This window comes from Oxyura jamaicensis, chromosome 1 (assembly GCF_011077185.1).
Source record: "Oxyura jamaicensis isolate SHBP4307 breed ruddy duck chromosome 1, BPBGC_Ojam_1.0, whole genome shotgun sequence".
In the NCBI taxonomy this organism is placed as follows: domain Eukaryota; kingdom Metazoa; phylum Chordata; class Aves; order Anseriformes; family Anatidae; genus Oxyura; species Oxyura jamaicensis.
The window spans coordinates 63,677,344-63,703,452 of NC_048893.1; the positions used below are offsets into that span (position 1 = coordinate 63,677,344).

The 26,109-nt window shown below is 44.9% G+C and overlaps 1 protein-coding gene across 1 annotated transcript in view; it reads right to left on the bottom strand.

Moving 5' to 3' along the window:
- Positions 1 to 26,109, bottom strand: part of CACNA2D4 (calcium voltage-gated channel auxiliary subunit alpha2delta 4) — a 116,750-nt gene that overhangs the window by 66,755 nt on the left and 23,886 nt on the right. Inside the window, exons 11-23 of the mRNA XM_035345909.1 lie at positions 22,481 to 22,594; positions 21,352 to 21,430; positions 19,342 to 19,475; positions 16,635 to 16,712; positions 15,458 to 15,538; positions 13,277 to 13,351; positions 11,761 to 11,847; positions 8,407 to 8,478; positions 4,387 to 4,448; positions 3,690 to 3,757; positions 3,509 to 3,554; positions 1,938 to 2,035; positions 273 to 366 (exon numbers count right to left, since the gene is read on the bottom strand). Coding sequence (XP_035201800.1) covers positions 273 to 366; positions 1,938 to 2,035; positions 3,509 to 3,554; positions 3,690 to 3,757; positions 4,387 to 4,448; positions 8,407 to 8,478; positions 11,761 to 11,847; positions 13,277 to 13,351; positions 15,458 to 15,538; positions 16,635 to 16,712; positions 19,342 to 19,475; positions 21,352 to 21,430; positions 22,481 to 22,594 — 1,088 coding nt within the window. The remainder of the gene's footprint in view (positions 1 to 272; positions 367 to 1,937; positions 2,036 to 3,508; positions 3,555 to 3,689; positions 3,758 to 4,386; positions 4,449 to 8,406; positions 8,479 to 11,760; positions 11,848 to 13,276; positions 13,352 to 15,457; positions 15,539 to 16,634; positions 16,713 to 19,341; positions 19,476 to 21,351; positions 21,431 to 22,480; positions 22,595 to 26,109) is intronic.

Genomic DNA, 26,109 nt, shown 5'->3' on the forward strand with positions numbered 1-26,109 from the left:
GGGTGGCATTAATATTCTCTTACCAAAAATACCCTCACCAAAGTAAAGACTTTCCTGAGGAGGCCGAACCTGCAGGAGTCCACTCCTGAGTGGCACTTTCTGAGCTATTTGTAAAGCTATTGAGCTATTTCTAACAGCCTTTTGAGCTATTTCTAAAGTTTCTTATATACTTTGAAAGAATCTGTGACTCTTTCAGGCATTACGTAATCCCATAGCATCTGGAAATGCAGGTTCAATTGTGTTTTACCCATATTTGCTTCTCATACACTTACATGGACATATTGAGGGCTAGTGTCGTCCAGTAGGCTTCCATGGGTGCAGTGACCACGGCATCAAACAGCACTTCCTGGACCAACTCCTCATCACCTAAGGAGGAAGGAAAATATGAATCAGGAGAGAAAGACATATGCCCCTTCAGATGCCTTACGTATGGAACATCTGCCTGACCCAGGTCACTGGAGCTACATGGCACAAAAAGAGCCCTCCCCTTGCAGGGCTGAGAACATGACCTGCCACCCTGGATGGAGGAGAGCAGAGGAAGAGATGTAACGGCTAAGATCATGACAGTGGTTCCCCTGCAAGCTCTGTGGAAGGATTTAGGTTTGGAAGTGTCGGCAAATGGGAGGCTTTCAAATGAAGTTACTCATCAGACTTCTGCTCCAGCGTTCTTGATTGAACAGTCTATCTGTAGCCGTTGCCCCAGACCCCTCCCATGACCTTTCTTCTGGGTGCCCCGTAGTGAGGATACCAGCTACCCCATTCCACTCAAGGAGCTTTCTTCAAAGCCCCTCGTGACTTCTACTCTGTTTACCTTTCTCGAGATACCATCCCATGCTAAATGGTATACTCAAAAATCCCACTTACTCAACCTGCTTCTTTTCTATACCACCCTGTTCACCAGCAGATCTTTCCTTCCTTGGGCCCTGTATGCCTAGGATGTGTCCTAATTCTACTTCTTTTTCTTCCACAGCACTTAAAATCTGCAGAGTTCTCCTAGTCAGCTCTCCCAAAACTTTCCTTCTCCTTCCTGTCTTCTTCAGCTGCTACATCTCTTTTCAGCCCTTTCAACACTCAGCCAGGAGGGGTCTGTTCACATGGTATAATAAAGAAGCAATTATAGGATTACATTTGTTTTTAGTTTTAAGAGATCCAAATCCTTGTGTCAGAGGTTTCTGAAGCATTATACACAAAATCTTGGTTCAGCACTTAGCACAGCTAAGAAGGCTGAAGCCAGGGAGAGTGAGGTGAACCGAAGGACATCCTAAAGCTGAATTCCTGCAGGGAGTTCCCATGCACAGCTGCCCACCTCTGCCCCTCAACAGAGGTCCTGCTCTACAGTGGTGCCATATCAGCTGCTTGTATGCCTACACTTCACCTGGAGAGCGGGACCTGCTGCAAGGGGTGAGTAGGGAGGATAATCATTCTGCAGCATTTTTTTTCCCCAAAAAATCAATTACTGATTGTCTTTGGAAAACAGAATTAATAACCTTTTTCTGAAAGAACCCATCTGTCTACATGGCGCAGTGCAGCCCACGGAGGATGCTAGCTGGGGCCCTGGGGAGCAGAATAGTGACGGAAGCTTTCTGGCTCCTCCTGCCATGCTCTAGACCAGCTGGTCGGTCTGTCTTAAGCATGGTGTGCGCCCCCCCCCACACCCCATTCAAGCATTTTGTTATTAGCTATTTCCTGGTCTGAGACCTTCAGTGAAGTTAAGTAATGTGACAGCTTTGAAATTGAAAAAAAATCCTCTGGCAGAGTCAAGGAAGTGGATCCTCAGCTCATTTCCACCTGTGTATTAAGCTGGGCTTGGGTTCAGCCCTGCCTGTGGGAGCAGCTGCCACGGGAGATCAGTCTGACACCAATCAGTTTCTCACAGTCCCCACTCCCCCGTGAGGTTACAGAAACCCCAGCAGGCCCTTCTGATGGCCAGGACTCACATTCCAGGTCAGGTTCCTCTCCCGTGAGGAAACGGATCACAGCCTCCAGCTGGCTGAGCTTCCGGTGGTCGGGATCGATGTCCGTGATGCAGTAAATCCTGGTGGGGAGGGGAGAAGAAGCCCCAAAAAGGATCACAGTCAAACAAACGCTCCACGACAATAACAACTGCAAGCAAAAATACAGTGAGAAAGCTTGGGCTGCAAAGATTTTGCTGTTGCTGCATGGCACAGCCACACAAAACCTAACAATGTGGCTTTAAGTCAAGCCCTACCAATAAAACCAAATATTAATTAATCTGACTGCTTAGTAGGGCTGCTAGTATGTTTTCCAGCATAAGTTCACAATGCAACGCAGTTAGCAGTCCCAAATCCTTTCTGCAAGGTCATCTATATTATACACTGAGTAGTGCGTGTACCTGTGTATCTCTACACAGTAACAACGTGATGGAGAGACCTGAAAAGCAGGGGGCCGCGTGCAATGTGAGTAACATTGGATTGGGAGTGGAAAAAAAGAGACAGAGAAGCAATGTGAGTTGAGGAATGAGCTTGTAGTATGATACGGTGTCAGCAAAAGCTTTCCCAATGGGACACAGCTGTAGGACACAGTTTAGGGAGAAATGGGAGAATGTTTTTCAAGTGTGGGTCTCTGTATGATAAAATAAACCAGTCTTCTAATTCTGCTTCAATTTTGACTGCTTTACTGTCAGGACAAGGGAGAGGAAGGGGTTATGAGAGAGAATTACATCTCATTAAGGGACTGAAAGGAATGATTTATGAGCAAGGCCTAAGAGTAATGAATATGTAAAATGTGGTAAGCTGACACCCCAAGTTAGGAATAGAAGAAGGAGAAGTCACTGCATGTGTCTCAAATGCTCTGCCTATGAAACTTGACAGTGTAATGAGAGGTGTGAAGGGCTGTGGGGCTTCTTGAATATAGTTATTTTGGCTTTGATACAGGCTGGGTTCATGTGCCTGAGTGTAACTGAATGTTGGGTTCATGAAAATCCCAAACCTCACAGCAATAAATGGAAAGTGCCATGCTTTACCCTGTTTCATATCCAAACCAAGCAAAACCATAAATTATGCATGCTCTTGAAACACCAGTCATAAATCACCTCCATGTTCACTAGAAATTAGGTCTAGGCTCAGTTCAGAGGAATGCCAACCAAAAATAAGCCAGGATTTTAAAACATGTTTCAGTATCTCGCTAACCTTGCTACAAAATTCACTGACAGGTCTGACATACTGTGGGTTTCATAGCACAATTCAGAGCAACACGTGGAAGAACAAAATGAGTTTGGGTACAGAAGACTGAGAATAAATCTCAGGAGATGTTTCCTACTGGGACGTCCCAGGCCTTGGTGGGATCTCCCAAGGGAAGAGATGGAACTGAGTTCTGGGGGTACCACTATCGTACCCTGAGGCCATCAGCTCTTTCCAGGTGCAGTCCCTGAACAGCACTGCTTTTCCTCTGGGCCTCTGAGGGTGGTGAACTCAAGCAAAGCTGCTGGGAACTTTGCCAAAAGCTCATGACAAAGTCCAGCGTCTTTGACAAGATTTCCTCCACTTACCATTCATTCGCTAAAGACAAGTCTGGCTGGAGCAGGTCGTGCAAACCTGAAATCAGATAATACACTGAGTATTAAATTAGGTAGCAGACAGACAGATACAGGCTGTGAAGAAGTGAAGCAGTAAGTTTCAGAGCAGCTACCTTGTCCTTTGGGACAGCAGGGCTGTTCCAGATTAACCTACCTTCTTCCACAGAAGTGTTCCCCAGCAGAATGTACTCCCCGTGTCCCCTGGACAGCACGACCCCCAGGCTGCAGGCAGGAGGGAAAACAGAGGGCTTGTCAGGAAGGAGGGGTGTAATCCCAAAACATGACACTGCATTCTCTGCAGTGACAGCCCTTAAAGATGTTAATTCCCTCCACAGCTACTAAAAAAAAGAACATTGTCAAAAGAGGATTAAGTGAGATCTGATTGCAGCACAAGAGGCTAAAGGACCTGTCTGTAGAGCTGTGAGATGTTTTTGGTGAAAACATTTTTGGCCAGAGTTGTAAGGTTCAAATCAACACTAACATGTATCAAATCTATGACAATTTCAAAACATTTTGGATGTGGGGAAAAAAATAAAAATTAGCTTGATTTTTTTTTATGTGATGTTTCAGCATTTTCAGTTTGCAATAATGTTCTGTTTAGAACCAGTACCAGCACATCAGGCATTCAAAGGAACTGAAAATTGAAGATGTCCCATTTCTCTGAAATGAAACGATGTGCTTCACCAAAGGTGTAGCTTTTGGACTCTGAACTTCAGATAAATATTTTTTTAATGGTTACCGGAACAAAGAAATCAGTTATTCACACTGCTCTACCAGTTTTACGACCAATTTCCCACCCCGATGGCAGACTTCGGATGCATTGTATTGGTGATGTGTGAGCCCACGCTCACCTGAATGGTGTGCCACTGATGTCCGTGAAGAAATAATCATTGGTGAGGAAGAGAACTCGCTTCTGGAATGAGAGGAGGAATGAGAGAGTGAGAGTGACCTGAGATCTACATCCCGAGGGTTAAGCAGAAGCAGGTGATCATCACCAAAACTTCTCACTCATCTAGGACTGTCCAGAGGCAGGGATGAATATGTGGTATTCAGCATGTTCAGCAACTCGTGACTTTCAGGGTCCATGCAGCCACCCTGTCTTTCCATCTAGGTCTTTGGTTAAACCTTTCTTTTCTCTAGAGGTGAGGTGGGAGGAGAGGTAGGATGGACACCCTACCCACTGCATCAGTGGGCAGCTGGGGACAGCTCTTGCCACTCCTGTGGGAAATGCTGAGATTCCTGACACTTCCTTTCATGCCAAATGGGGACAAACTTTAACATATTCCAATTTCGTTAAAAAAACATCAGTAAAAGAAACAATTTACATTTTCAAATGAAACAAAAGTGCTGATTCAAATCCAAGACATTTTGATTCGCATGAAAATATTTGTTTCAGACTGACATTTCAACTCAAGACATTTCAGATTTCTGAAAGCTGCTTCAGAACTTCAGCTGCTTGCCAGACTGGCCTTTTCCTGTAGGAAAGTGTTGATTTCAGTGGAACTCTTTTCCAAAGGAGAAAAGTTGTTGGAAAATTTTTATTCAACCCTTATGGCAGTATATGAACCCTAATATGTTTAAAATCCCAGCCCCAGCCTGAAAACGAGGTGAGAGGATGTGTGTGGGAGACAGGGAGTGAATACAGAAAGCTCACTGTTCCCCGGGGAAAGCCGTGCCTGCTCTAACCTGCTCGAGCCGTGCAGCTGCAGAAGAGGCGTGATGCACAAAGGGCAAAGCCAGCGCCAGCTCCGCAGCGTGCCCCGAGTTAGTGCACATGGCAGATGAGAGATGGAGATGGGGTTCTTGTTCAGCGAGGAGGTGGTAGTCAGCTCAGCCCCTTCTCTCCCCTCTCTCTCCCTGCATGGCAAGTGAGTACTGCAACACAACTGGAGCAGCAGGGGCTGAGTCTTTTGCTGAGCCAAGATGTTCCAGTATTGTCATGACACCGCCAAGCAACATGGCACAGCACTGTTTTGGTGGCTGTGGGGAAGGTACAAGGGGTACTGAGCCTCTATTTCCTTGTTTCCGGTGTGACCTGCTGGGAGTGGAAGGCAGGGAGAAGGAGGAAGGCTTCAGCAAGGCTTCCTCTGCTCTTCCTCTGCTCCACACCCACTGCCCCTCTTCTGTGCATGCAGCCACTCAGTCCTGGCGCCTGTGGGAGGCAGGCAGAGCTCTCTTTCTGCTGGGTTGGGAAATGCGCAGCCTCCCCAGGACAGCTGTGGGCATCACCGCTCATCCCTGGGAAGGGGGAGCAGCACAGCACCCTGGAGCCAAGCAGGGCTGAGGACAGCCCGGCAGGACTGCGCCACATAGCACAGAGCGAGGGAGAAGAAGAAGACACGGGTATGCAGAGTGGCTCAGTACCAGCACCGGCGGTCTGGGAACACATGTAGGTCAAGTGTCTGTATTGTAACTGTTTGAGGCAATCACTCCTGACTAATGGTCTTATCAGTGGTTTGCCACAGGCCTACCCATTTGTCCCCTAGCTGAAAGCAAAAGCAGGTTTTGCCACCAGGTTTCTCTAATGACTGCCCTTTGTCTTTGGACCTTATTTTTCCTTCTCTATCTCACTCTGCTCTCAATACCTCCCCGATATCAACCCGTGGAATTTCTTTTAAGTGGCTGACAGAATAATTCCTATCCACTTCACTCAGCCCTTCTCTCTGCTGACTGCCTCATCCTCTCTGTTTCCAGGCTCTGTCAGCAATTTCTTTGTTTCGGCTGCTGCTCTGCCTCATCAGCTACCACAGTACTAGTGGGAATTGCTAAGTTTTGCTTCTTGTCCCAGCTCCACGTGTATTCAGATAATAGTAAAATTGTGACTTGCTCAGCTTCAGTCTCCTATTATGCTTCATAAAACTTGCAGAGTTGCAGAATGAAACAGGTAATATCTCTTACCAAGGCCACATTTTGTTGTCTTTTTTTTTTCCTGGGTAGGGAAACAGAAAGATATCCCTAAAACATTGAACTAAAAAGCCATCTTTGGATGACTCAGAAGATATGTTATTGAGGGTGCACAGAGAAAAGGTGAGAAAAGAGGTTAAGTTAGAGAAATAAGCAATCTAGACTTGCAAAGAATAGATCTTGCTGGAAAACCCTCATTGCTTTTCTGACAGAATAACAAAGATAATGGATGAAGGGAATAAAGGATATGGAATTTATCTGGGTTTATATAAAGCACTTGAAACAGCTTTTCATGAAATTTTATTCTAAAGACGTTATTAATGTGGACTTAAATAAAATATAAAGTGAACCAACTGCAGTATTGTAACCAGAAAGAAGCAGTAAACAATGGTGCATCAGGAGAAAAAGATCTATTGAGAGGAACAGACAGACTGTATCTTAGGAGCCATCACGTACAGTGATCTGTAAGATAAAATAAATCACCGTTTCTCTGTATACTGAGAAAAAGTTCCAATGGCTCTAAAAATTAGAAAGATGGGACAAAAAGAAGTGAGATTCAGGTTTAAAAAAAGGCAAAAAGGCAACTGGAAAAAAATAGCTAAGAAACATGGAAACCTAAAAAACAGGTAAGAAACATGGAAACTGGGGGGTTGGAACTAGGTGAAGGAGGGTCAGAACTAGATGATCTTTAAGATCCCTTCCAACCAAGCCATTCTGTGATTCTATGAAACTTAGGCAGTAATTCTGGGTCAACTGTGTGATGGAGAAAAATTTGAAGGGACAGCAGAAATGAAGTTTGGGGCTTCCTGTTCAGAAATAACCGACTGCAGAGAAACGAAGCTCTCTACAGAGCAATGAGGAAACTGTGCTCAAATAATTCAGTGAATTCTGGTACTTGTGTAAAAGAAATGATGCAAGAGACAAAGGGAATAGAAGTAATTGCTGAACTGATTGGACTGAAACGTGTGCAAGTATTTCAAGTGCAGATGTTGGAGAAGGGCAAATCCATTGACAGTTGATAGTTGTAAACACCAAAAATAGAGACAGATAATTTAGTTATAAGGTCTAGCAATACAACCATCCAGAGGAAACAGGGGTATCTTCACTGGGAAAAAGCATAGTCTCAGCAGTGGCCGTGAGCGCTTGCTTTATTGGAATTGGTGCTGACTGTGGCTTACTATGGGAGCAGCCCAGCCAGCCTCATGGCTGAAAAAAAGCCTGTCTACAAAAGATGGAAAATTTTCCTCAAATTTGGAAGACTTCTGGGCAGTTAAACTTGCAGGACTCTGGAATACTTCCTAAGAGGAAATGATGGAAGCCAAACTCTTTGGGAGAATTAAATAAACCCAAATGAAAAAGTACCAGTGAACCTAAATGTACAAGTCCATTTTGCACTGATTCCAAGGGAAGATGTATAACCCTACATTAGGGCTGGTAGGGAACCTTCAGAAGTATCCATTTCACTAGGAGTTTTCATAAGATGCTTGTAAATATTTGCATAGAAATTTAATCCTGGACCTGGATAAAGAAAATCACATTCTGACAGAGTGAAGGACAGTTTTCCTGAGTGCTTTTGGGTAACGAAAGGGAGTTGAAAAAAAGCCTCCAAACCTCTTTCTGTCTAGATCAGCTCAACATGTCTGCCCCAGCTCTATACTCTTGAAGATCTCCGATTCATTTCACAGCCCTATAAACAACGAACAACATGCTTTTTGGCTTTGCCTGAACAAAGTAGGGAGCTGTGAGGCATTTCCAGCACCTCTGCACACACGGAATGCCAGTAGGTATAAAGTGCACTTCTAACGATGTTCTATTTTATGCCTTTAGCACATGTGTTATATATGCGGTGAAACAATAAAATCCTCACACTCTGAAATGCTGAGCATTAAAACCACATCCTTCATGGTTCTTCAGCATCCATTTCCCCTCCCCTCCCTCCATGTGACCCAAGCCTGATAATTTCTTACCCCCTTATCCACAGGGACCTTCACATCCATAGAGAGGTAGCCTGTTTCCCCATTGATCATGGCAGTTCTCAGCTGCAGAGGTGAACGAGATCAACATTAGCATCTCTGGGCAGAGCAGGACAGGAATTAATAGAGCTACTTGACATTAATATACAGGGGCCGTGAAAGGAAAGAGTGACTGTCTTTTTTTTTTTTTTTTCTCTTCACAGCTTTCTTGCTTCTTTTAAACTGACAACCTGTTCTCAGTGGTCAGGATCCTTGTTCAGTCAGTAACACGGAATAATAATGGCTTATGCTGAAAGCTTGTTGATATGTCTTTTGAGCTAAAGGAAAGGACCTGGAAGCTATGAAATTGACAGTCCACATTTCAGACTTCGCCATTTGGCAGCCAGAAAGTCATTAGCACCGTGCTCTGAGAGCCTGAAGGAAGAGACACCTGAGAAACCTGCTGGCTCCCCCAGACCGAGTACAAAGCTCTTTGGCATCTTTTAAAACTGATTTATAAATTATAGGCTGCATTCAGCACCACTTCTGAGTTCAGCAAAGCAGCTGTTCAACACAGTAAAGCCAGGCTGTGTGATAGCCAGGGAGGCAGTGAGAAGACCACTTCATTCAATTCAGGTTCCAAAGGCAAAATGTAATTTTCACAGTGACTCCCAGCCTCTTGCAAGAAAGAGCCAGGGAATTTTTCCATAAGTGCAGAGGGTTAGACTTCAGGTCCGGCCTGCCAGAGCATATCAACCTATTGCTTCAGCCTGGATAGAAAAAAAGGTGGGAAGTAGCTTATTCATTCACACAAATTGCTTCCGTCCTTCCAGAGACAAGCTTCCATTCAGGTGCTGGCCAGACTCAACTGCAGTTGCTTTACAAGGCCACAGTTCTATTTATTATGGCTGTTTGATGTGGGTTATTTACAGACCTAGAACATAAAGCTTGTGTTTTCCAAGGCCCATGTCTTGGAAATCAAAACACTGACTGGTTCTGTAACTCCTTTCTTGCTAAGAGAGTTTGACCTCCTGCCAGAGCCACGGCCTGACAGCCTGCAGCAATTACTCTGGGTTCTGGGTTTAGTTCGGTTATTGCTGTTTTGTCCATATCTTCTCAAATGCCAGCCATCTTTCCTTGCCCCATGAGGCAGTGGAGAAGTAAACCAGTGGATATGAGATCTCCTTGGATCTCTTCAGCTCCAGCTCCAGGCCTATGCCCAGCGCTAAGGTGACAGTGTCCGCAGATCAGTGCCACAGCCCAAGCTTGCTGCTTCTTCCTTGGCAACTTCTCCTGCATGGAGAACTCCATCAGCCACAGTCCTGGTGTCTGGGAGTCCCTGTAATGCTCAGTCCTCATTACTCTGGACACTGCTGGCAGCAGCTGGCCTTCACTTTGACAAATGCCTAACCAAGTTTGGATGGAGGAGTTGTCTGCTGCTGACTCCTTTCCTCCGTCCACTCGTGTGGTTTCAAACCATCACAGACATATGGTTTACCTGGGGGCTCTCATAACATCTAGCTGTTTGGCCACTCAGTCTCAACTTCCTTGCAGGCTAATTTCTTCTTTAAATGCTCTGTCAGGGCTGAAGAAACTTATTCAGGTGTCAGCTCTCAGACTGCTGGGCAGGGCCCCGCGACCCCTGTTCCCCTCACACTGAGAATAGCCCTGTGTAACTTTAAAAGCAACCCCAAACTTCCTTGCTGCCCAGCTGCAAATAGCACTGTTGTACATGAATTTCTATTTTGCAGACAGTGCTGTGTTCCCTCCCTTTTTCTTTTCAGCAGCTGGCTGTATTACACATCATTAGCACTTGGGCATATTTTTCCAGTCTGATTTTGCTACTTATCGGTGTTGCTGAGATTATACTGCAACTGATGTTGAGTCTGTCATTGATCTAATACCATAGCTGCAAATCTGAGTGCTGAAACGTTGGCATCTTTCTGCTGCAGTGGGTGTATCTTGAGAGATTCTCAACTTGCTGAAGTCACACTGCAGATATCAGTGACTGCAACCTTTCTTTCTTCTGGAAGATGCAGTACAGGAACACAAAGTGGCTTTGTTTTGTATGCCTCTTTTGATATATATATATTTCACTCTGGGTAGCTTTATTCTGATTGCCTGAGGGCAGAAACCTTACATTGCATCATATATACACTCAGGTATCACTGCATTTAAAAAAAAAAAGTTGTAAAATTGCAAACTGTAGAGAGGAGTATCTCTAAAAGTGTCTTCAGTGGCAGAGCTGCTAGAAGACATTAGTAAACCCAGTTAAAGCTATAGATAACCTGTCAAGTCCACTGAATGTAAAATCTCATATTTTTGTCTTACTTTCCACGTCTCACACACGGTCCTGTTGTGCTTTCTTTCTCAGTCTGCCACCCTTCCACTTGCTGAGTTCTGCTGGCACAACCCTTTCTGCTTGCCCTGTGCTTGCGGCAGTAGCTGCTGTAATCCTCTTGCTGGGCACTTTGTTTGTCCCACCTGTTTATGTGATATCTATAGCATCAGATCCCTTTATCTCAGCAGTCTCCCCTGTAATCCAGAAGCATGTGTCCTGCAGCTAATTCTATCTTACTCCAAATTAATTTCTTACCTTAGCATCTTAAGTAGCTATTCTCACCTAATTCTTCTGAGTAAAAGAAAGCCAGCTACAGAGGAACCTCTCTGCCTACTCGTTTTATCTGGGTACCCAGTTCTGAAACACTGCAACATGCAGGAGTTGAGGTGCACACTGTTTCTTGCTTACCACTTTTTAATAGTTTTGCTTGAGAAAGTAAAAAGGGGACTTTCTAGACATTGCCCTTTGTCAGCTATTGTTTTCAGTGCTTCCAAAGATGTGCAATAAGGTGTTTCCTGGAAAACTGTTTTTCTTGAGTGTCTAAGTTCCTTTTTATCTTTGTATATTATCAGAAATGACTGCAAAGCTTAGTCTCTTTTGCAATTGCACTTTCATTCTTGTTGCAGATCTCATTAGTTCAGTGGTTTCAGCTATATCTCATACTACACATATGGGCAACATCATGGGATGCCTCCATATTACTGAGCTATTTTGGCTTTGTGTTAAGCTATGTCCAGAGGTGCAACTGCTACCAGCTCCCTGGAGCATCCTCTGACTGCTTCCTTCCTCCTGCCAGCACTTCCCCTCCCTGTTCCATGGGAAGGAAAACTTGTACAGAGAAGGAAAGCAAGCACTTTGTAGGTAAGCATCAGTCTTGTCCTCTTGTAGAATACCAGTCTCTCTTAGTCAGGGCCAGATCTGCACAGAAAAAACAGGATTGCCCCTTCTCTCCCCCTCATTCCATGAAGGCACACTTAGTAATAGAAGGAAGGGGCTACACAAGCCTAAATTCACTTTCTGATACTCACTATTTCATCCTGGTCTTCCCATTCCACTTCCGAGAGATCTACGCTGTTGTAGTTTGGCTTAGGCTTCAGTTTCTTTCCTTCTTTATACTGGCATTTATTAAAAAAAAAAAAAAAAAAAAAAGATTAAATAGGAAAAAGAGAAAAAAACACCCCAGTAAGTGGCTAGATAACTTTTTAAACTAACCCTTTAAGAATTTAGTATTAATTTCTAATTTGAAAAATAAGCATTTTTCAGCCTCATTTATTCCCTGACTTGGAAGGCAGTGTTTGGGTGCAGATAATTTCTCAGTCCCATGCCACATATTTCTTTATGTGAGTGGTGCGAAGCTGAGAGAGGTCAAGTGGGAAAAGTTGTTCCAGGAGCAAGGGACAAGCAGGAACGTAGGTGAACTTGCAGGTAAAAGCTACAGTCTGGTTTGGTCTGGTTTGCGAGAATATTCAGCTAAATAGATCAGTACAATATGCTTACCTCCAGGAAATATATATATATATATTTTCCCCACAGCTAAGAGTGTAATCCCATTAACACTATAATACCAGCAGGAGATCTTTCCTGATGGGAATTAGGCTTTGGCTTCACTGACAAAAAAGTAGGCTTTTCACCTCAGGTTAACTGATGGAAGAGAGCTCTTTCCCTCTGATCTTACTGGTGAAGAAAAAGGTGTGAAGTAGACTAAGAGAGGCCAATTTCAGGTGGAGGATAAAGCAACAACCTTGCCTAGCTTTGCTTTGCCTCATCCTGGCAACATGATGTGATCCTTCTCCTCACATAGTGAAGTAACTACCCAAGTCTGAGGTCTCTCTGTGCAAAGCTGCCTTTATGAAGACAGCTGGTGCAAAGCCCTGTGGTGGCAATTCCTCTTGCCAGTAACCACATTAACACCTATAAGCTGTGCACATGGAGATTTGTGCAGACAGGCACGTGTGTGAAACAGAAAATGTATTGCATGCCCGGGTAAGAAAGCCCGTAGTGTGTTTGCAGATATGTGCAGTCTGAAGTTCCAGGTGGCACCATGAAGGAGAAATGTCCTTGTGTCCACTCTGACCCTCAAGTATTTGCAGCACACTGGTCCCTAAATTGTTTCTGACATCCCATGTTACCAGGATTTGTGTTACTCCACCTTGCTAGCCTCAAATTCCCTAAATTTCCACAACTACAGCTGCTGGGCTGCTATTAATGGGAAGATACCCATGCTGAATCTTCCTGTAGGAGATGTGCCCAAGTGAGGGGATTTGGTTCTTCAGTGGAGCCTCGCATGCATGAGCATACGTGTGCCCACAGTATGGCAAGTACACAGAAATACAGCACCCAAACGCACTCTTATGGAGAAGACAGGCAGGGTACATCCTGCTTCATACACATGTATACGTTTATGCACCTACAGGTGTGGCATTGATTTCTCTGGCCCTCATGTTCCCAGAACCTGTGTATCAATAAAACATGAGAAATCGGGACCATCTCTGAAAACCAGTGTTTCCACGTCGGCAAGGATCTCCAATTCACAGCTATACGTACCAAAGGACGGAGGTCTGGGTGAGAAAGGATGTAGCCGTTGTTGGTGTTCAGAAAGGCGTAGCCGTGGACACCCAGCTGGAGAAAGTGACATGGGAATAATCAGCTCTGCTTTAGCTAGAAATGCCACCGCATAATGGGTGCTGCTGACACCCTGGCCCCATCAATATTCAGCAGTATTTTCTTTTTAAAGGTATTGACCAGCAGAAAATAGGCTCCATCCCAACCCTTTTATCCCTGCATTTCTGTCTGCTCAGAAAAGACTGGCTGTGCTCGGGTGCACACATGGGCAGGTAGTCCGCCTCTGCACACAAGCAGGGAAAGACACCCTCTTAGAGCCTGACCAGCCTCGCTAGCAAATACCAGCAAGAGATTTCCACGAGAGCAATTGCTCAGGTTAAGCCCATACATAATACAAATTCCAGCTAAAGCCTGAGTTGCTGAAAACCCATGGATAGCCTGTGCTTGCCAAAATATGAGGTGTCTTATGGAAAACAAGAACGGCTAAGTTTTCTATCTTCAAAAAAAGGTAGCATTATATTCCTATAGAGACAATTCTGGAAGGATAACAACAGGGAAGCGGGGAGGTAAGTCTTTCACAGTCCGCCTGCACCTTTTTGGAGAGAATGAATTACTTATCACACATATCCCAGATCAAAACTCTGGACTTTATACAAAACATTTTTTTTTTTTTTTTTTTGCAATCAGAGCTCAGCTCAGTGTGGCAGAATGAATCCAAGGCTTTGGATCAGGACTATGGCAAACTTCCTTGTTGGCCTATTAAAGCTGAAATTTCCCAGCCCAGTAAGTGGGATCATAAATGCATGAGCTCTCAAGGGCTTTGGAACTGGTCCTTTGCAGCATATATGCCAAAGAATTCAAGCTAAGGATATGATGTTTCTGAGACGGTTTGGAACTGAAAGAGCTTCTGGGAAGTCATGTCCTGCCCCTGATGTAAATAAATCCTTCAAATAAATTTCTCTTCTTCCATGGCACTACTTGAAGGAAAGGACAGAAGAATGATTATTGTGACATATGGCTTTTGAGTGACACAGGGGAAGGAAGATGAAAAGGTATTATTAGTATTCTACAGAAAATAAATACGTATAAGAATTAAAGCTCCTAGACAAGACCCCCCAAACCTAAACCAGCTAGCTTTTGCCTGCTGAGCACTTGCACCCTGATGCTCTCAGTTCCTGGGTTGCCTGAAATGCCATTTGCATCAGCTACATGCGAATGGACTGCAAATCCTGCATCCAGATCTGGAAGCACCGCAGAGATGCATAGCTTCTGACAGCACTCCCAGTCCTGCAGGTCTATAGTGATCAGATTTTGGACAATTGCCTGACCGGTAGTTGTTGTCTAATAGTTATTTAAGAGAAACTGAAAACTTGAAATGATGGCTCAAACTGCCTGATAATTTCCGCAATCCTCAGATGTGCTCGCTGTGCCCTGGTATAGAGAGTGATTGAACAAAAGATCACTGCACACAATTTACAGCAGAAATCAAACTAAACAGTGCATCTCTGGGGTGTTTTCCTAGGGATGAACATGAATATCATTTTAAAAATATATATTTTATTTAAAAAGAAAGATATATTGATTGCAGAGCTAGAGGTAACTGTTGGACTAAATTCTGGACAGCAAATACACTGTCTAGGTACAGCATCAATGGGTGAGAGCCAACCTCCTGTACACTGTCCTGCCAAGAAGTCTTCACGCTGATGTGGAGAAAAAGACCTTCAGACATGGCAGAACAGTTCAGTCTCTGAAATGAATTTAGTTCTCAGTTTTTCTGCCAAGAATACTGACAGTGAAGCTTGTTTATTTTTTGCCAGCTGGTATGGCAGCTGTTGTCCACTGGGAACTGGCTATAAAACATGAATTCTTCTGAGACAGATCCTTATCACCTCTGAAGGATCTAAGCTGGTGACCACAAAGGTGCAAAGACTCCATGACCAGTTGTGAATCCACTGGATCAGTCCTTGTGTTTCTGAAGCAGCCTAAGTGCTTCTAGTGGTGAATGATTTTGTATGTATTATATGCTTCACCACATCCAACTGCTCTTGCTTTACCCTCATACTTCTTCCAACAGAAAGAGGAATGATTTTTCACAATCATGCCCATGGAAGAATGACTAGTGACTTTGCTGTGTAAAATAAAATTGCCTTATCTCAGTCTTACCTTATACCGTGGAGCAAGTTTTAACAACTCCCTCAGGGGCACGTCAGAGCCCACCACACCCAGCAGTATGCCGTGAGATCGCTTGAAAACAAAGGAAAACCCATTTTCAGAGGCAAAACTTCAGTAGCATTCTGCCTGAACGCACGCTGTTGCCTTCCTACTGACCTTTCTTGTGTTCTCTCTAAACTTACATATGTTCATCGAAAGCCAAATAACATACTGTTTATGGAGAGAAGTATTTCTATCCAATACTAGTCTGCATTTTTGATAATGATTCAGAAGTAATGTAAAATGACTGGCAACAAGATTTGAAGGCAACAATCTGCATTCAGTGTGTGTTAATAACAAAAAGGACAAGGCAAGCATGCAAAGAAATTTAGCAAGCAATTGCTCACAGGACCTAGAGGAAGACTTTATTCCTCATACAGCAATGGTGAGGTACCAGATGCCATTTTAAAATGATGCTGAGAAGCTAGAAACAAACGGTACAGAGAAGACTGTCTAAAGGGTTTCAAAATCCAGAGAAAATGCCCTTATCAGACACCAAAATTTTTCAACCTTTCTATCTTATCAAAAGAAAGACAAGTTTGACTTTATTGCAGTGCAGAAGATGCTTCCCAGGAGAAAATATCAAGGGCTATAGGGTTTTTAATCCATCAGAGAAAGTTATTATGATGGGAAAGTGAAGCCAAACAGACTCAAAGTGGAATTTGGACACCAGCTAGCAGGGAGTAAGAAACCACAATGGAGAGCTCAAGGCTGGATACCTTTCTTCAATGACACTTTTGCCAAACACAGGTTATTTGGCTCATGAAGGACTGTCTATATGAAATGTAGAGGTCTGCAATAAAATGTACAGACTAGACAAGGTAATCATTGCTTCCAGCCTGAAACTTTATGGGTCTGTGAATTAGGCTGGGTTTGAAAATGGAAGGGATAAAAACAGGGAGAAGTGTCATATTTAAGAGGTATTTGGAAGAAATAGCATTCAGAGGAAATGGCAGGCTATCATTTCAACAGACAAATTATCATCTGCACATCCTGTCCAAAGTCTGCCATGGTCCCTGATGGCCAGGTGGTCTGTCAGAGGTGCACTGGCTCTAAAACCCAACAAAGGTCTGCAGCAGCCCTCCACCTCTGGTGGCGGGAGGCAGAGCAAAGCCCACGTCGCACTCACCGTCTCATTCTTCTTGCTGAAGACTGGCATAGCCACCGTTGTCATGAGCAACAGACTTTGAGCCTGAGATGCAAAGAGCTGCCACAGAACAAGGAGCCGTGTGTTAGCAGGTGCAATACCGCAGATAACCCGAATGAAAGGCGCTGGAATTCCCAGGGAGCCCAGATGTTGGGTACAATCAGACACCTCCTCGCCTCCCACGCCCCTCCGAAAACAGATGGCAGCACTTTTCAGTACTCTGTATCCAAGAGGATCGTAGGATGGATGCTTGCTCATGTGGGGTGATGAGGATGGGCTGAAAGCCAGTGAAATGTGTTGAAAACCTGTAGAAATGGTGGCACCGCGTATACCCACCATGAGCAGGAGACATTAAAGAGCTGTTTTGAGGAGGAGACAGTAATGGGTGTGTAGACATGGGCACTTATGCAACAAGTGTAAAAACCACCAACACATGGAGCGCAGAATGAGAAAAACAACACAAATATGAGCAAAATCACAAACAACATATTCTATATTGCAGACACATGAATAGCATGAATGAGAAACAGCACAGGCAAATATTTAAAGGGCACAAATACACACACAGCCTGCTTATATAAACTTGTCACTCAGGCATCTAAGCATAGGAAAGACAGAGGAAAAATCATGATACAAACAGGTACAACACAGTGAGCTGTCTCTACAGCAGACACAGGACATGCACAGGCAATGGGGTAGCAGAGGCTCCCAGTACTGCAGATGCTCTAAAAACACACATGAAAGGAGGTATAACAGGCAAGACACATGTACAGAAGTCTCCCAGATCTGCCTAGCACTAAAAAGGGCTTATTCCCTCAATGTCAGTAGCATCTTCCTTCCATTTCTACTTTGGTCAAGTAAGTAGCGAGGCCAGAACTGACCTGCTATCTCCATTAGTGTGCATGCTAGGAGCCATAAAGCTGCCAGCCAATGATCTGTGCAGTTGTCTGTTGGAGATTTGAGCCTGGTATCTTGAGTTATTGGTCTGGATGCTTCTGAGTGGAAAATTCCCATTCACGGCAACACTCTGGCTAACACACACCAAGTAACTGTGTCCAGCACTTCCCAGACACATGGAAGAAGAAATCCAGTGAGCTAAGCTACTGCACAACACGGACACCCCTACTTTGGACCCACAGCACAGCTCTCCAGTACATCCAGCATTGCCTCTCCTCTTGCTGGTGTAAGAGGGCTCCTCGAGAGCTGCAGCCCCCCACCCCTAGATGTACAGGCCAGCTGTGGCTGTGAGCGCTCACACCAACACACCGACTGGCACAAGGGGAATGGCACGCTCACAAAACACAGGGGAGCAGTTACCTCCTCGGACTGTGGCAGCTAGTGAGAGACATGGATGAACAGATGAATGAGTACATGAATGGGGGAATGAAACAAAGATGGAGAGGTTGGAGTGGATGAAGAGAATGGCAAGCCAAGCCAAGAAGAAATGCAGCAAAAAAAGTGCAACAAACAAATCTCTGCTGCTGCCTTGGTAAGTGTGGCACCCCAAACCAGTGCCAGGGATGGCATATTTACTACTAGAGTAAACTTGCTGCGTATCTGGCAGCATTTCTGGAGGTTTTGCTTAGCACACTCATGTACCACATTCCACCTCTTGCTTGGGACCACTCCTGCAGCAGAAGGCAACCCCCCATCACCCTCACAGAGCCAGTGTGCCATGACTGCAGCCGCAATGGTCAGCCACAGCACAGGGGTTGGGGGCAGCCTCTTCCCACCAGAGTCTCTTGAAAAAAAAAATATATATATATATATCCCCCCTAAGAAAGTGTCAGGGTTTGTTTCTGGAGTAGGGGAAGCTGACTTCTGGTCAGATCTGTCACAGTTACGCGGAAACCTCTCTGTGGTAAAGATGCCAGCATACATTTCTGCAATGTAAAAAGGGATGGAGATGAAGATTGAGGAGCGCCTTCTACCTGGGGAAGTGCAGGGGAAACTACCTCCAGTGATGATCTTCTTTGTCCTTCCCCTTGTTCCTTTGGATTTCAAAGCTGCCTTGGCAGTAAAACACCACGATGGCACCAGTTTGTGGTCCTAAGGCCTGAAGTCTTCCCTAAGGCTAGGCAAGGGGCACTGGGAGCCCTGACTTCCTGCTCCATTTCCCTCCCAGGAAGCGACATGTGCCCTTTACACAGGGGCTCTGCAGGGGGTGACCTTGCATCTTGCTAGCCCAAGGAATGAGGGAGAGACAAACTGAGACCTGTATTTCTGACCGGTACTGTGCAGTTAGCTACTGGGCTGGGGGAAATAAATCTCTGTGACCCATATCCTGAGCTGTAAATAGTCTTTCCCGTGAATAATCCTTTAGAAGGTTAGCCTCCTTTCGCAGGAGCACTGCTTAAGTCATGCTGTGTCTGTGTGATTAGTCTTGGGCTCCTGGGTCACTGCAGGTCCAGACCTGAGTCTACATATATCTCAACTCCAGGAGCAAGCAGAAAAGAAATATTGCCTGTCTCAGCACAGCCAGAGACAAGTAATTTCTATCAATCAGCCAGCTCCTGGTTTTACGTAAATGTCAGGACTTCATTTAGGTTCTGACACACATAAGACATTTAGGTGGGAAGCTGGAACGAGTTGTATGCCTAACATACTAGCTGAATGCCTAACTCCTTTGCCAGTTTGGCTCACAGGCCCTCCTGTTTGCTGACTAAAGACTTGTGCCGTCAGTTCTTACCGCACTGTCCATGTAGGCCTCAGTCCAAATAATGTCATGGTCGTGGTTGATGACCATGGGACGGCTGAGCACGTGCAGGTACTCCATCACGTTCTCCTGGACATCTGCCAGCGTGGAGATCTGAGTGTAGTAGCCTTCACGGAGAAACAGAGCTGTGAGTCACTCTTCTGATATATCTCCCATACTTACAAATGTGTCCACACAAAGTCAGAAAATCGGGTGCCAAAGCCTGTATCTGCCCAAACAGTTTAGTCTGCTCTATGAAAAGTGCCTTGATATGCTTTGTATCCACACTTTTCTGTGGATACAACTTTCTGTGGAAGTCTAGAGTTTCAAAATCCTATCTCTGTTCTTCTCAAAACACTGGACTGATGCTCAAGACCAGAGACTTGATATAATCACAATCATGACACACAGATGTAAAAGGTTGGTTTAGGTCTTAGGCAAAAATATCCACTAACCAGGCTGCCTGTGGTCCCAAAATCCAAACATTTGCAAAGTATTCTACCAGGCTGCCTGCTTACCCTGCCCAACTTCTCTTCCAGAATTAAAAGTCTAATGTACAACAAGGAGTACAATGGAAGAATGTCTTTGAGTTGTCAAAAGACTGTCAACAATAGCTGCTAAACTGGTAAGAAATGTTAAAACAATGCAATGTCCCAAGGACTCTTGTCCTGCTTCTCACCAGATGGATCTGATCGATTGCACTAATAGCACTGAATATGCCAGATATATGGAAAAATGATGTTATCACTAGGAAATCACTGCCATGTGAAAAGACTCATGATTTGATAAGCCTTGCGATGTGGAAACATTTTGTGTACTTGAAAATGAGAACTACAAGAGCTATAAAATGTGTTGAAACAGAAGAGCCAAAATCAGTGAGCCTTCCTTGGAGATCAAGTTTGCTGAGTGAGAATTCAAGTGCTAAGAGCATATTTTTTGTTCTCAAGGAGACTCCATTCTCACATTTTATGGTGAAACAACAGCACCATGAAATCCCTGTCGCTAATGTTATAGCTGAATATGCTATCTGAAATCTGAGTTTTTGTTTCATCTAATAAAAAATAAAAATGTTACATGTGATTCATAGCACTAACAGATGAACCTTGGACATCCCCAGCTCATGTACACACAGGCCAGCAATTCTTGTCTGTTGAATATTTTCAGTAGCAAATGTACCTATGCCTTTCATAGTCTGCTGGAGACACTGCTGAGACAGAGAGACAATATTTCTAGCTTGTCAGCCCCCAACTTCTGTCTCCCTTTCCTTTGCCTGTTGAAGAAGGATGCTGACGTAGGAAGCCTTGCAGGTTGCTGTCCATCTACAGATACACCAAGGCCATGTCATGCCCAAACAGGGAATAGTCTTTTCTCCCCCTCTTCTTTCACCCTTGTGGATTCCGATAGGGCTAACTGGACTTTTTAACTAGTCCCAAACACGTAGGGATGATTCACCTACTCTGAATGGACTTTCCCATTCATGCCGGATACAGAGGATATTGGTTTGGGGGCAGGATTAACAAGCTGTCCTGGTACCTCGGTGAAACCACTGGCACAAAAAGAATTTGGCTGGAGTACAGGGTTAACCCACAGACATTGTGAAAAATGCTGTAAAACCCTTAAAAAAGATGTTTGTTTTACATCTCAGCCAAAAGACATCAGGCTTGCTGACAGAGGTTTAGACAGCTTGTCAAAAGCCAGCAAACGGGACACAATAAGCACAGGGTCTTAGGTGGACTACAGCCAGCATGGATCTCAGTCACAGTGTCCCTTGGCACCGAGACAGGAAAATGTGGTGGCTCAGCACTAAGGACTTGTGTTAGTTGGACACAGGCACAATCCACACAAACTAGCAGGGCCTGCTTTTTCCCTATGACATCTTCCAGCTGAGGGAAGCTATGCAGAAATGGGCCCCAGCTATGGTGGGGAAGCCTTGGAGGGGCCCAGGGCCCCATGGCTGCGGTCCACATGTGACGCAAGTGATTGGGGTCAATGCCAATACCGTACCTTTGTTGTTGCAGGCGATCCATTTCACGTTGGGGGCAAAAGTGACCTCCCGTCCGATGAGGTAAGTGAAAACCCGCACCTGGGAACAAGAATGCAAAGATAGCCTCAGTAGGCCGTCACATGCTACCGAATCCTAGCAGCTGAGGTTTGACACCCTGCCATGTGCTGGTGGTGCAGGGCAAGAGCTCTGCCTTCACGCAGAGATGGAAGCTTCTTGCTCCATTTGTTTTGCATTTTCTGGGCTGGAACTTCATTTCCAATTACAATAAGCTCAGAAAGCCAAGTAGCACCCGGGATCATCTGCATAATAAGCCAGAACTACAAATTCTGTTTGATTTTATGATAGCAGCTCTGCCAGGCACTCAGCAACCACATGCAGAGAGGTTTATAGCTCACAGGAATCCTTCACCCAGGGGAACAGCTGGCCACATGAATCATTTAAAGCAAGCTTCACCATTTCTCATGTTTGACCAACAACAAAGGAGTGAATCCTGAAATAAACAGCTCTAACAGCCTTACGCTCTGGTCTTTCAGCAGGCTGCTTCTCTCCCTTTGTGCATTGCTGTTAGCCAGGATGAAGTAAACAAATAAATCAGGAAGGCTTAGGATGAGCCCAGTCTATCCCACTTTCACAGTCTGCTCTGTTAATACAAGCCTGTAACCACATACCTCAAAGCAAATAGGGCTGGAAGGTTAGAGAGATTCTGTGGCATTCCCCTGCCCACCATAACGACCGGTAATAGCCAAACCTTTCCCAGACAGGACCAATTACACGCAGTCCTGAATGGGATTAAAATTCTTTGCCAAAGTATTTTGGTTTTGCTTTAAAATACTCAGTTCAGTCTTTATAATCTTATCAGGAGAAAGCTTTGCTTGCCCACACCTGTGGCAAATGATGTGTATGAAAAACAACCTGCCCTGACCTACAGATACCCATTTGTGATCCCAGCACCACTAAAATCACCGCAGCAGGCTCCCACCTGGCTGCTTTTTATTGTGCTTACAGCAGGATGCATGCGGGTGTTGGATGCTCAGCCCTGCCCAGCATGCTGGCTCACGCTCTTCTATTCCCAGCATAGCAGGACAGCACCTTTCCTCACCCTTTCTATTTGTCACTTCCCAGACAAACCTTCCGATCTGGCCAGTTGTACTTTTCAAACACAGCTTCATAATCCTCCACAGCTCCGTCTGTGATCAGCATGATGGCTTGGTTACACAAGCCTCCTTGACCGGCATCTCTGAACTGCAAGCAGAGTGGAAGAGCATTAGTTATCTCAGCCCAGGCCCTTTCTGTGTCACTGCAGCACATTTATTCATGATGGGCCAGATTCTGACTTCCTCTTGCAAATCTCACACTGTGCTCAGAAAGAGCTCTACTTGAAAAAGGAGTGTTTCAATGCTGCATATATTATTTTTATTATTATTTCTACAGCCCTTCCTAGCACATGTGGACATGGGAGGCTTTACAAAAATAAAATAAGAAAAAAAGAGCTGTGGAGGAAGGGTTCGATTCCCTGCTGCCTCACAGCTTGCACAGTCACATTCATTTATGCGAAATGGCTGTAGACTGACCATAAACACTGCCATTCTGATTTGACAGCAATAACTGTCATTTTTTATGGCAGAAAATCCAAGAGGAGGGGGGAATCAGACTCTATTTCAGAGTAAATCCATCAATCTGTCAGAAAGAGCAGAGAAAATCAGGAAAACATGAAAAAATAAGGCTGCTGCCATCAGCTCCGAAGCAGGTTATGAATGTATCAGACAGAAAGACCACGTGCGGTAATAAGAGAGGACGTTATCTGTGCATAAGTGGCATGTAAGGTAGAGGTATGCTAGGACTCTGGTGCAAACACCAGTGCTCTGTTTCCAGAAATGCAAGGGGAAGTTGAAGGGCTGTGCTCTTAAGCGCAAGCCAGAACCAGCCTGCTTAGCTGGGAAAAACAGCCTTTGGCTGCTGCTTATCTACAGCTCCCAAACGCAGAGCCTGTGCCTCTCGTGCCCTCGGGTACACTGGCTGCAGAGATCTGAGCGCCTCGTGCAGCACCAGCACAGGTGTTGAATTAGCAGCCACCAGATGAGGTAGCAGAGGGCATCAAGGAACAGAAGTGAGGACTTTACTGTGGCTCCTAGCTCTGTGTCAGCCTGCACTTCTTTCCCTTGTGCAGCATCTCATTGCTTCCGTGAGCAAGGAAATGAGATGGAGAGCATATGGGGGACTAATTGAAGGGTGACTAGGTTTACATCAAACTGCCGCAATTTTATGGGGAGAGCGTAGACATATCTTACAAATTGGCAAAAGGCTTCCAAGTGGCAAGACCAATTGTATAAAATGAAAGCAAGCACTGGACAGAACAGCATGCAGGGTGTGAGCTGGGACTTGTTAGGTGTTTCAGGTTTCAGTTCACAAATCTCTCCTGGTTTTGTAATGCTGTTAGGACAGAAGGCACGTGTGATTGCCAATATGGATGGCACTGTGGTTCATCTGCAGATTAACATCATAACCATCGATACCAGGAAGCCTACTGCAATTCCAAATTTCCCCAGTCATTTTACCACTCCTATCATTACCTCTATGTTTATTCCTCTTTATAAAATATCAGGTTCAGTGTTAATGTCACCACAATGTCTCCATCCACTGCCATTTATGTCAGCAGCCCTGCCTTCTTCAACATTACACTTAACATCAGTGAAGTACTTGTTACTCTACTTCAATGACCGTGGATTCAACGGTTTCTGAACAACCAGTATTAGATCACAGGTATGATCCCATCCTTCTCTGCTGTAGAATAATCCCATTATTTGTATCACTGAGCAGAATTAGGACAGATGATCATGAGAGAGAAGAGTGATGCAATGTGGTCATTTCCATGTCTTTCTGTACATAGTCCTCAAAGTCTGATATTTCCAGTGGCACAGAAAGCTTTTATCCCTTGTACCATGGAAAACAAAACAAAACAAAAACAAAACAAAAACAAGTGCCAGCTACAGGGTAGCTGGATCCCCAGGAGGGGCCAGAGCAGAAGCGTCCCCTGCTCAGCAAGGAGACCCAAGGCAGAGGCTGGGGGTGTGGAACAGGAACAAGCATAGGATGTCCTTAGGTGCAAAGAAAAGGGGAACCAGCCACGTGGGATTGTGCTACAGACCACTAGATAGGAAGATGACAAGGAGTCTCAGGTGAGCTATTCCAAGGCACATATCAGCTGTGTCCAGATTAGCAGAGAGAACAGCCTAGCACAAGCTTCCACCGCGGATGCAGGAGGTGCTGTCAGAATGAGGTTCAGATCACAGATACACAAACCTTGAAATTACAAAACCAGCTGTTTTCATAACAGGAACAACAGGCTGTTGCAATCTATGACATGCTTTGTTTGTGTGATTATTAAATTAATGCTTAATTAAGGTCACCCGTCATTTTATCAAACTACTTAAGACATCTCTTCATGTAGCTTGCTTTAGACCTCATAATACTGAGATATTGGAAATTAGATGCTGTATCAGAACCAGCAATCTCCTAATAACAGGAGTAGATGATATTTTCAACAGGGAAAATGAGATCATCATTGTCATAGAAATAGAGATTAAAAAAACAGATTGAGAAAACAAATGAACAAGAGGTAATCCCTGATTTTTAGGTCCTTTTGTGGCTGGCTGCAGCTGTAGCAAATGATCTGGCAGCATTCACATGAAGCTCTGAGCATAATTCTCTGCTCTTATTGAAGTCTCAGGAGTGTGAACGGAGAGCACGATGAGGAACAAGATGCCCACAGACCAGATGTCTGAAGAGGTGTGGGCTAGAGCTGCGGTTGGCGAAGGAGGCACGGAGCTGCGTATTCCCCTGTATAGATTCAGTCGTGTTGCCAGGAGTAACAGACATGATCTAATTCGTTCAGGGTCATAGTCTCTTGTACTCCCTGGTTTGCTCATTGCCATTTACATTGCAGTTGTAGCCTGGCAAAAGCAATGGTGGAGAGATACAAACATCAGCATAGCTCTGGCATATACGCATCCTGTATCTGTCAGAGTCCTGAGGGAACAGGCTGATGTAGTTGCCAAGACTCTCTCCATCACATTTGAAAAGTCCTGGCAGTCAGGTGAAGTCTTTGGTGACTAGAAAAAAGGAAACGTCACTACTGGTTTTAAAAAGGGTAGAAAGGAGGATCTGTGGAACTACAGACCAGTGAGCCTCACCTCTGTGTCTGTGAAGATCATGGAACAGATCTTCCTGGAAGCAATGTCAAGGCACAGGCAAGACAAAGAGGTGATCCAAGACAGCCAGCACGGCTTCACCAAGGGCAAACCCTGCCTGACCCATCTGGTGGCCTTCTGTGATGGAGTGACTGCATCAGTTGACAAGGGAAGACTGACCAATGTCATCTACCTGGACTTCTGCAAGGCCTTTGACACAGTCCCACATGACATCCTGATCTCCAAATCAGAGAGAGATGGATTTGAAGGGTGGACCATTCAGTGGATAAGGAATTGGCTTGAAGGACACACCCAGAGAGCGGTGGTCAATGGCTCCACGTCCAGGTGGAGGCTAGTGATGAGTGGTGTCCCTCGGGTCTGTCCTGTGACAGGTACTGTTTAATATCTTTATCAACAACATTGACTGTGGGATTGAGTGCACCCTCAGCAAGTTTGCAGGTGACACCAAGCTGAGTGGTGCGGTCGATACACCAGAAGGAAGGGATGCCATCCAAAGGGACCTGGACAAGCTTGAGAAGTGGGCTCACATGAACCTAATGAGGTTCAACA